Here is a 12,350-nt window from a genome sequence, read left to right on the forward strand (position 1 = left end):
ACATCAGTTGTTTTATGAGTAAGGTGTTAGTTATTATCAGCGCTATCGCTATCTCTAGTTATTTAGTTATGTTACGTTGCAAACAAGACGGCTAAGACACGTTTGTCTCACTAGTGCCAACACCAACCGTTTACTACCTGCGTCGCTAGCGCTTATCTTTTATTATCAGTTTAACATTTGAAAACGCGGCCTATTTCTTATATTTGTATTAGTGTCATGAAGATACATTTCGTTTATTCATACTGGATAATTCCTTTTACAGACTGGATTGAAGCGGCCTTACTGGGCTAGTATGGAGGAGTGCAAGAAACGGTCTCACGGCACTAAGGTCTCTAAAATAGCAAACATTTTTCAAGGTATGCCCTCGAGGGACGACGAAGATATGCGTGGAAGTGATGTGACAGTAGTGCGAACTGAGAGCCATTTGGCGAGGTTTAATAATGCTAGAGCTTTATTTGAAAAATTAGGTGAAGAAAATCGTAATTTTCGCATTGAAAAGTCGCCTTCTGCGGCTGCCAGTTTTGCTGGAACAAGAGGCATACCAGTGATTCCTTCACGATCCCGTTCAAGTTCTGCAGGTTCTGTAAGTCCAACTCGTAACAGTGCTACTCCAACTTCTACTTTAGCACCAGCTGTTAACGGTGATCGTTTGTCTAATGGCGCTTCTCAACAGCCGTTACAGAAACCCGTAAAACCTAGTGTTCTTCCTAAGCCTGAGAAACCAGACCGGAGGTTTAATAAAGAACTAATTGAAAAGCAGAGAAATTGGACGGCTCATTTTAATAAGTCGCGACCAAATAGATATGAACAGGAACAACGGTTGGACTATAAATCCACTGTTGGCTATCAAGAGAGAAAGTCGCCAGAAGTAGCTGACAGACATGTTCCATCACGAGTTTACTCTCCACCCCTTTCACCAGGTGCCGGTGATTCTCATATAGAGCGTCCTAGTACGCTTCCTTGTATAGTTAATCGAGGTATACATGTTGCGAAATCCCCTAGTCCTGTAAAAAATATCGCTCCTGTATTACCTTCGCCTAGAACAAACAATAATATTTCACCCACCACAAGATCGGACATCGTAGGTACAACTTCTATAAAAAAAGATATTTCAAGTTCACCACAAACTTCTCAAAAAGCAGAATTACTAGAAAAGAAACGTGCAGATAGAGTTTCTATTTCCCCGGAATCGGAAAAGGGAAATGTAGAAAAAATAGATGAACTCGTTCTAAGAACAGAAAATAACTTCCAAATTACGAGAACAGGTGATTCAAGCAAACTACCCGTAAAGTGTTCGAGTCCTCCAGATGTTATTGATGTTGAAAATCCAAAATATTGTAACTTACCACCATCGCCACCAATTCGTGCTCCTAAGTCACCACCACCACTTATACCCACTGAAAACAAACTATTAAGCGAGGCAGCTATTGAAAAGTTTGATATTGTTGAAAATGAGAGTATAGCAAAAGAAAAAGAAGAAAACGAAAAAGTTATCGATACATCTCTTGAAAAAATTGAGAGGTCCCCTCCGTGTATTCCTTCTTTTGTAGATGATGTTATTGATGAAAAGAATGTTGACAATACTGATACTTCTGTAGTGACACCTGATGTATGTGATATTGTGTTGAGAACGCCTTCAAAGGTTCCCGATGAAGACGTATATGAAGCGTTACTTTATAGTAGTGATTGGGATGAAAAAATTAAACGTCGGTCGTCAACACCCGAATCGCCTACTCAGGCAGTTCAAGCTGAAGAGCCACCTAAATCTCCTCTCGCAACGCCGTTGGCCTCGCCAGTCCACAGTCTCCCGTATTCCTCATCTCCGGCATCTACTTGTCCACAACAAGGTGAGTTTTCTTTATTATGATAATTATAATTGTGTTTGCTCGCAAACCAAAAAAATGTTAAAATCATCACATCAACAAGTTATACGACGTAGGTAGTCGATAAAACAGTCAGTTAAATATGCATTATTAGGGATGATTCAAAAAGTACTTGTCAGAGTTCGATCAAGTCTAAAAGAGACCACATGACAAGCACCAAAATTCGATTTAAAAAACATTTTTTTGAAGTCTATAAATAATTTAACAACAGTCTCCTTGCTTGGAAATGAATTGTAAGAACACAGAATGACCCCTTATCTATTGTGTGTTACTTATAACATATCGCACCTTTAATAAAACAAAGATGTAACTCAAAATTTGTGGATTTGGAGATTTTACAACCAAACGTGTCTTCGTCGCGTAAAGAATAGGTAGACTTCGACTCCGGCGTTTTAACTATAAGATACAGAGAGATACGCGATTGTTGCTCTCTTTTCTATCAACTGGAGCTGACAAGTCAGTTCTTATAAAGTGGCGTGATTCAGAGATGCACCGGCAGTGAGCGTAGATTGAAGTTCTGTCGTTTTGAATAACATCAAATAATTCGATATTGGATTAAAAGGTAAATATGGAATATTTTATTATTTAAAAATAAAAAGATAATTTTTGTTATACTTCATTCTCTCAGAAAACGCATTTGATGACGTAGTGATGACATTTGGATTTACTTCGTTTTTGTTTTAAAAATTGACAAATTTTACAAAGTTAACGCCTAACACTTCAGTTTTATATTGAAATATATGCCTTAGTGTTTGGAGTAATTGATTAAGTATCACTTTATTGTAATAAATAAGGCTGTTTATAAAAGTTACTTTTGTTTACTTCTTTTTATTATTTAGAATGACGAAAGATAAGTAAAAACTTTCAACATTAATTCCCTTTTCGTGTAAAAGTTAAGAATAACTTGTAACTGTTGTGCTTATTTGTATAGGTTTTGAAAATTGTGTCGTCTTAGAGCTCACAAATTTTTTTAAGTTTAATACCACAATCAGAAACTGAACACCACAATGAAGAGTTACAGCGTATCGAGCGTAAAAGTTATAAGATAAACATAATAGTGTAATAAGTTATAATTTTTTTTTCATCTGATTACTGTAATAAATGTGAAAGTTTATGAGGATGACGTATGGATGGATGTTTGTTACTCTTTCACGGCAAAACGACTGAATAGATCATTGTCATTCAACAATCCTGCTACTTTGACGTTAAATAATTATGATTATTATTCACCCTTAAAATATACTACAGTATTATCAATTATTATTATTTTAGACTAAAGAAGTTATGCAGGTTGAAGAGGAAAATCAACAAAATACATATATCTCCAGAGCCCAAAAAGGTAACTGAAGAGCTGACGAAAATGATGACATCGACTCAATATTTTACTGTCACTTATGAGTTGACGAGAAAAATGACACCTAAATAATACCAGCCATTTACAGTCCTCTAGTTCGTCTTCAAGATCATCTTCATCTAGTTCCGATTCATCTAGCTCATCATCGTCAAGCTCTTCCAGCTCATCTTCATCCAGTTTTTCAAGCTCCAATAGTTCAATGCCTACCCAAGACCCTGCCCCACAAAACATTACAACGGATTGTAAAGAAAAGACGTCTTACACCAATTCACCACAAAATAGTGAGAGGCAGCAAATTCAGCTGAGAGAGCGACGAAATTAAAATAGTGTGGCCAGTTACAATATTTCTCCAGCATACACAGATCTAAGTGACGTCGACCTGAGTGACGACGATCCACTGTAGATTTTAATACGTTGTTTAATAAGCCTATCAACAGAAGAAATTTTATGTTTGAAAATCAAAGTTCTTCTGACTCTGACTGCAATTAAAAACCAAATATTTGTCAGTCAGTTCAGCCTATTGCAATGCACTTCTAGACATAGGCCTCCCCAAGTTCGCGCTAGACATCCCGGTTTTCCGCAATCCTCATCCAGCTTACATCGGCAATCTTACGTAGGTCGTCGGCCCAACGGGCCAGAGGACGTCACACACTGTGTTTGCCAAGACGCGGTCTCTACTCCAGGACGCGTCTGCTCCAACAGTCACCGGTCCTGCGACACAGATGACCAGCCCACTGCCACTTCAACTTGCTAATTCTGTGGGCTATGTCGGTTACTTTCGTTCTCTCGCGGTAGTCTCGTTTCTAATCCTATCTTTGAGGGAAACCCCAAGCATGGCCAGTTCCATTGCACGTTGAGGGACTTTATATTTGTGGGCCAGTCCCTTCGTCAGTGTCCATGTGTCGGCTCGGTATGTTAACACAGGCAGGATGTATTGCTTGAAGACTTTTGTCTTCAAGCATTGCGGAATCTTCGAAGTGAAGACTCGACGAAGCTTGCCAAATGCTGTTCTTTCTGTGCTTGTTCCCCCCAATCTAAGGTCTTAAAGATATCCTCCAGCGCAGTGGTAAACAGTTTCGGTGATATTACATCTTGCTGTCTTACCCCACACCGCAGGGAAATAGGTCTTGTTCTCTGGTCCTGGAAATGAACGGTCATCGTCGTTGCGTCGTACATACATCTCAGTACCACGATATATCGCCAGTCGATATGACATCTCTGCAGAGAGTCCAGGACAGCACAGGTCTCGACAGAGTTGAAGGCTTTCTCGCAGTCCACAAATTCCATACACAGCGGCTGATTATATGTCTCTGTCTTTTGAATAATCTGCCGAACAGTATGGATGTGGTCTACGGTGTTGTAGCCATTTCGAAACCCAACCTGCTCTGGTGGTTGGAATTCGTCGAGTCTTATGGCGAGACGATTCGAAACTACCCTCGAAATCAGCTTACATACGTGACTCAGAAGTGAGATCGGTCTGTAATTCTTCAGCAGAGACTTAACGCCTCTCCTAAAGAACAGCACCACCACACTCCTGGACCACAACTCCGGCGTAGTACCTCGGTGGATGTCAGTGTTAAAGAGTCTTGCCAAGTCTTTTAGGGCAGGTCGCTCTGCGGCTTTAAGAAGCTCAGTTGTACAAATATGTGTGGGGGCCGCAAAAGGTCACTAAACGTTGAAAAATGGCATCAAATTAGAGCAAAACGGCTCAGAAACATAGGCCAATCATATACGTCAGTGTCAAAAGCTCGTAAACAAATCCAGCTCGTTTTATAAAAGATACATGTACCGAAAAATGTAAATTCAAATGTGCAGAAAATATTGATTCCGACGGTATTTAACTTAGGGTTTCACCAACCAAAAAAAGGTCAGCGTGATCTATGTGTATCATATGATAATTCAAACAATGAGAAAAAACAATATAAGAAAGAAGAGACTGCTGATTTTTATACTATTTACTAGCTGACCCCGCAAACGTTGTTTTGCCATATATGTTATTAACCCCCTTAATCCCTCCCTCCTATTAACTTAGGGGTATGAAAAATAGATGTTGTTCGATTCTCAGACCTACCCGATATGCACACAAAATTTCGTGTGAATCGGTCTAGCCGTTTCGGAGGAGTTTAACTACAAACACTGCGACACGAGAATTTTATATATGAAATTATTTGTGGTTAGTAATTATTTGTGATTTTAGGAGATATTTACTGGAGACTAATTGTACCTAATTCTTATAATAGTATATAGCTTTTGTTTTGTTTAAAAAACAATATTTGTAGCCATAAAGAAATATATAAATATCAGATGATTCATAAAAATTTGTTTAATTTAAAAAAAAAGGTGATAATTTTCAGTTTTAGTTTTATAAAAAAATGATGCATTAGTACATACAACGTCATAATTACAATTAAATAATCATAAAACGAAATATTGTGATTTATTTTTAAAACTTTTTGTTATGTTTTAATACTAAAGACGATTTTTTTGAAATACTACCTAAAATATTAAGTAATTTTTGGCATAAAGAGATTTAAGTCGGAACTTTTTTTTCATCTCCATTTTACAGCTATTATAGATTTTAACACAGTTGTTTTTCTATTATTATATTAATCTCTGTACTTTAAACTCCTGATATCAATAGTAAAAGTCATTAAGAGCATTACAAATAATTGGTAATTTTTAATCAAACACAATGCGGAAAAAGTGCTAAACTTCAAACGCCAATTCCCACAAATTGCGATTTTTGAGTTACATCTTTGTTTTATTAAGGGTGCGATATCATGTTTGCCTGTTAAAATTTATTTTAACAAGTAATGAAACGTTTTATAAATAATGTACCATTGAACGCAACGTCACCAGAGTCACTGAATAGGACATAGTCTTATATAAGATGCACAATTAAATCGTAACGGTTTTTTATCTTTTGTTTATTTTGTTCTTACTATTTACCTACATGATACTTAAATTAATAAATTATTAACTTTTTATTTTTGGTGGTAATAGATGTAGAGGTGTACAACGAATATAATAAAAAGTCTCTAAATTATTATATACATGTAACTAAAATTACGACTGCTCTGGTCTAGTGGTTCGCGTGATGTGTCAGCGCCTACACGCCGGCGGTTGCGGGTTCAATTCCCGCTTGTATAAACATGTACAAATTTTTATTTCCGGTCTAGGTGTCGGTCCTTATGGGCCTCCCCACCGTGCCTTGCGTTGCGGAGAGCGAGTAAAGTTGTCGGTCCCGGTTGCTATCATAGACAACTGATAGTGATCGTTACTCGTAGTATGGAATATAATTATCCGCCAACCCACAGTGGAGCAACGTGGTGGATTAAGCTCCGATCCTTCTCCTACATGGAAAAAGGCCTATGCCCAGCAGTGGGATGTTACAGGCTAAATTGTATTATATATATTCTTTATTGCACTCTATTTCGATTATCGATACTTAAATTAATAGATGCAGAAGTACTCGTATAAAATGGACATAATATAAATGCTGAGTAATATTGTATATGTGTTGGAAATTCATTTATTAGGTAATTCATACAAAATTCATCATATATTTTGTCGATGTAAGTTAATTTCTATATATTTTTTTTTTTAATATCACAAAATATTGTATTTATTTTATGTTGATGTCTTTATATTTTTGTATTGTATGTGTGATGTCTTGTATGTGTTATAAGATATTTATGTTTATAATTTATTTATATTAAATACTAGCTCTTCCCGCGACTTCGTACGAACTACACCGCGACCGCGTGGAATTAAAAAAAAAATATATTGTTCAGTTCGCAGGGTTGCAAAATAAATAAATTTCTAAAATAATTGTGTTTGGTCGCAAATGGAAAAACCGACTTCAATTACATCGACAAGTAATACAACGTAAGTAGACGAAAAAAATTAACGAACGCACTAGTCGATAGTACGATTTTCGAAGGTTCTCTCGATTTCTCTGGGCTGGCATCATCATATTCTGGCTTCCTTATCACGGTACCACTCTTGGGATATCTCCTTTCCAACAAAAAAGAATCGTCAAAATCGTTTCATAAACGACAAGTTATCCGCGAACATACATAAAAAAAATACATATAAGTATACGATCGAATAGAGAAACCTCCTCCTTTTTTGAAATCGGTTAAGAAAAGTAAGTTAAAGCCAAGTTGCGCCTAAGTTACTCCTTATTACAACATATATCTGCCAGTGGAAGTCCCGTCGAAATTGGTCCAGCCGTTTCAGAGATTAGCCGGGACAAACAGACAGACAGACAGACAGACAATTTTTTTTAAAAATGTTATTTTTTATATGTACCTTGTATACATCCATATGCGTTTTGTAAAAGCGGTTATTTTAATATTACAAACAGACATCCAATTTTATTTATTTGTATAGATTTTATTTCAATATACAAACATTTATATTTATAACTAGCTGTGCACGCGACTTCGTCCGCGTGGAATTAAACATTTTTTTTTTGTTAACTTCTCAGAGTTACTAAATAAATAAATTTCTAAAATAAAAGTATACTAAGTTACTCCTTATTACATCAGCTATCCCCGTTAAAAAGCCCCGACAAAATCGGTTCAGCCGTTTCAGAGTTTAGCCGGAACAAACAGATAGACAGAAAAATTGTAAACAATGCTTTTTTCGTATACGTACCGTGTATACATCCATATGGATTTAGTAAAAAGCTGTTATTTTAATATTAGAAACTGACACTTCAATTTTTTGTATTTGTATAGATGTACCTGCTATTCAAATAACATCATCATCAAAATCAAAGTAACAGATTTAAAAGGAAATCGATAGCGAAAAAATTAACTATGCATTCGTGGACTGTGGGACGTAAATTATCTCAAGGAGTTGGTAAAAGTGGGCGTCGATTGACGTACGTTTGGCGGTCTCGTGCTCAGCGGGTTCAATGTAATATTGAGGAAGTCAAGGTATTTGAGTCGTTGCGAGAGTTGCGAGTCGATCCCGATTTAGATGCTCCGGCGCCGCCGTCTCCGCCGCGACGACGCAGTAACCCGAGCGACGTCGTCCTGCGCGCCCTTCCCTAACCTCTTCTTATTTCACGTTCGCTATTAGAACAATCGTTTCTACCGTACAACTGGCCTCTTAAATATTTATATCGATGTGACGTCTGTGACTGTGTTTATGTTAATATCGGCATGTGCAAATCGTTTGATTTCATTACATAGTTCGGTTAACACGACAATGTGTTGTATGTTTTGAATAATTACCTTATATTGATGCTTGTGAAAGTGATCGTTGTCTTTCAAACATACACAATTGCAACAGCATATTGCCAAGTATCTAAGTCAATCGTTGTCATTGCCTCTGATTTAGGTTAACGTTTTCTGTTTTTAATCACGTTGTTTTGTTAGTATAAACTACCGCATTATAGTATATAATTTAACGAAAAAATACATAGTAAAGTGAACTCTTAAAAAAAAACTTTGCTTTAAACGTAAATCCAGGTTCATTAGTATATTTTTATTTTTAAAAATAAAGAAAGAGAAGAATACTCATTTAGAGCGTTTTGTTTATGTTTGTAAAAGATTGCGGTGTTTGTAAGATTGTGAATTATAATCTGACTTATTTAAATAGAATTATAAAGCTGATGAATTTTACTTTGTACTCAAAGGTTGGTTAAGGACCAGTATCGTTATGTTTGTTTTGAATAGTCTTTTTATTTATGAACATTTAAAGCTGACCTGAAACTGAGATTAATTTGAACTCTACATAAAACTGTTTTAAAACAAAACCATACTTATAAAATAAGTAATTTATATGTATTGGTTTAAATAGTTACACAAAAATAAGGTTTTTTTTTTGTATTGGATGCAGTCATTTTTATTATTCTCTTGAAGTACTAATAAATCTAAAAGCGTTAAAATGGAGACGTGTCACTAGAATCGGTGTGTACAAGTGAATTAAGGGTTGACAAAATACGTCGTTTTGAGTTAAAAGTGAGTGTGAGTGTGTCGTCGAGCGGACGATGGCGCGATGAGGTCGTCACGTGCACGCATCCGCGCGCAGACAACATGCGGCTCTGTGGATGCTGTATCGGTTAGTTTGGAAAACTGACACTAATTTGAACTTGCCCCTCCTCAAGCTTAATAAAACCTTAACAAAAGATTGAAAGAATTTTTCTTTTAAGAAAATGCTTACTATGGAATTTCAATTTATAAAAATTTTCTAAAGAGGTCTAAGGATCATAAGTGGTTAGTGACATTTTTAATGGGGGTTCACAAAAAAATAAACGAAAAACTACCATTACCAGCTTACCATTTAATTTCAAAATCTATTCTGTCCATGCAGATTTACCACCACTGCCGGCGCTAGCTACAACAAACACCAGACACGAAAAACAAAATAATTTATGTCTTTTTTCACACCCACACAACCTTTTTGGAATATTTTTCAGATTTAAAAATACGCGTAAAATATTTATTTTTCATACTTTCATTCAATTTCATACTTTTGAGTTAATGCAATTTCTGGACGTGGTGACCCCTTAGCTTTCAGTTTTAGTCTTTTCACACTTTTTAATAAAATATATAGTGTATTGTTCCATTTTTAACACAAAATGTCGCGTACAATTTATTTTTTAATACTTATTTAACAACTCAAATCTTCATCTCAAATCTTAACAAATCTTCGAAATAACTGACTAACGCCCGGTTTCTGAAACGTTTGTCAAAGTTATAGGTCTAATAAGCGGCTGTTAGATTTAACACGGCTGTCAAATCAATTTGAGTTGCTGAAACGTCATTCACAGCATAGCTAGTCCTCGATTAGTTTGATTTGACATTCGGTTTGTAAAATGTGGCATGTAACATGTGTTATAATTAAATATTATTTTATATATTTGTGATGTATCAAAACCTACAGAAACTTAGTTGTAATGTTATTTAATACACCTGATAATATTGATACATCCAATAAAGCATCATATAAACATCTAAGAAAGATAAGAAAATAGTTCCTAAAAACAAAAAACTGACTAGCCCATTGGCGCAGTTTGTAGTGCTGCCCTGCTTTCTGTTCCGTGGGTTGCAGGTTCGATTTCCGTCTGAGTCTGGGTGTAATATTTGTATTTATATATTTATATATGTAACGCGCGGACCTGGTAACAGCGCGGCGATCGTGCGCAGTTGCTACGCGGCCGCCCGAGCGCGGCGGCTAGAGAGGGGTAAGGGTAGCGGCGCGTGCGGCGCGGCACCGCGCGAGGCGGTGCACGACGCATAGATACAGTGGGTCCCGCGCCGTCGTTCAGAGCGCATGTGATTGTTTCATATATTGCAGTTGATACGTTAATGTACCTTGTTGCGTTGCTACTATCTTGTATCTAATGTTACTGTTTGTATCTAGTCCGAACCCGTAATAAATAATTAAAGCACGATAATCCGTATTTATAGTGGCGCCCAACGTGGGGCCTCGAACTCAAACGCATTCTTTCTACATGACGCGATCTATACCTACTTGTGTTTTGCCGCGAAAACACGCGACGAACACAGCGGCTAGATACGGATCTATAACGAACAACAAGCTAAACGAGAAGTAAGTACCTACTCACTTACCGCCATGCCGAAAACGAGGTCCACGCGCGCTGCCGATGAGCATCGGCAAGCTGGCGACCCGTTTAGCGACGACGCAAGCGACCCTGATGTCTACGACGACACCACGGCGGAGCCGCGCGCCCGAGGCGCCCCCGCCCCCGCTGCCCCTGGCACTGCCGGCGCATCTACGAGTGTGGACACCGAGAGGCTCTTGGCGAATGTCATGCAGTCCTTCGCCAGGATGCAAGCGGAAACCAACAGGACTCTGGCTGAAACCCTGAGGTCATTGCCCTGCAACAGCCCCTGGAACTCTGCAGCTTCCCCATCAAACAACCTCCCGCCTGTCGGCGCCGGTGCTGCTGGTACAGCCGCCGCCGCCGCCGCCGGATGCGGCAACTTCGGCAAGTGTACGGCGAGGTTTGATGGAAGTTCACGTGACGCAGAAGTACTAGAAGCATTTTTAGACGCCGTAACTATCTACAAGGAGTGCAACAACGTGAGCGACGAGCACGCGCTGCGCGGCCTCCCGATGCTGCTGGTGGGTGACGCCGCCGTGTGGTGGCGCGGAGCTCGCACCGGTGCCATCTCCTGGACGGACGCTGTGGCGCGCCTGCGTTCCATGTACGGGACACCGCGGCCGGCTTACAAGATTTTACGTGAAATCTTCGCCGAAGAACAAAAGGACTCCGAGCGAGCTGAAGTGTTTATGTGTAAAGTGCGGTCGTTATTAGCAAAGTTGCCTTACGTAGTGCCTGTGTGTATGCAGATAGATATAATATACGGACTATTGCATCGACGTGTAAGAAAGCGTTTACATAGAGACGATGTTGGTGAGACTGTAGATTTATTTATAGATAAGGTTAGGAGTGTCGAAGACACGGTAGCGGAGGTCCAAGTGTTGTCGAATGGTACCTACTCCGTTTCCGGCGCGAGCGCGCCATATTTCGAACCGAAGTCGAATCGTACGATCGATCGCAGCGTTACCCTTACCACCGGTCCGAGCGTTACTACCGGAGCGAAACTCACTCCTAACTCGAACGAGAATTCTAAACGCGATAAGCGCGTTCGTTGTTCATATTGTAAATTTTATGGACATATTGTTGATAATTGTCGCAACTTACAGAATAAAAAAGGTAAACCGAATACTGTAAGTTCGAATATTAATGTAAGTAAAAGTAATAATAATCCGATACGTTGCTATGGATGCGGCCAACCGGGCGTAGTGAGGTCTAGATGTGAGACATGCCTTAATAAAAATGTACCTACGAAGTCTTCGGATTTTAATATCGTCATCGGCACTGCAGCCGACGCCGATGTAGACCGCGCGCTGTGCGCGACGAGTGTGACTAAGGGGTCACATCCGATGGTGTCGGTTGTCGTCGCAAATAAGGAAGGCGTGGCGATAGTCGATACTGGGGCCACGTGTAATATTGCTAGTCCCATGTTATACGACATTTTACGTTCGAGCGGGGTACAATTTCGTGAGTCAGAACGCACCATTGGGCTTGCGGACGGCTCTCGACAGCTGAAGGCAGTGTTGACCGC

At 38.8% G+C, this 12,350-nt stretch overlaps 1 protein-coding gene across 1 annotated transcript; it reads left to right on the forward strand.

The window, feature by feature from the left end:
* Window positions 1-268: 268 nt before the first annotated feature.
* LOC123659879 (muscle M-line assembly protein unc-89) lies at window positions 269-10,810 on the forward strand. The gene is made up of 2 exons (XM_045595043.1): window positions 269-1,847; window positions 10,665-10,810. The coding sequence occupies exons 1-2, from the start codon at window positions 293-295 to the stop codon at window positions 10,808-10,810; spliced, it is 1,701 nt and encodes a 566-aa protein (XP_045450999.1). The 5' UTR covers window positions 269-292.
* Window positions 10,811-12,350: the final 1,540 nt, after the last annotated feature.

The sequence above is a fragment of the Melitaea cinxia genome, chromosome 14 (assembly GCF_905220565.1).
Source record: "Melitaea cinxia chromosome 14, ilMelCinx1.1, whole genome shotgun sequence".
Classification (NCBI taxonomy): domain Eukaryota; kingdom Metazoa; phylum Arthropoda; class Insecta; order Lepidoptera; family Nymphalidae; genus Melitaea; species Melitaea cinxia.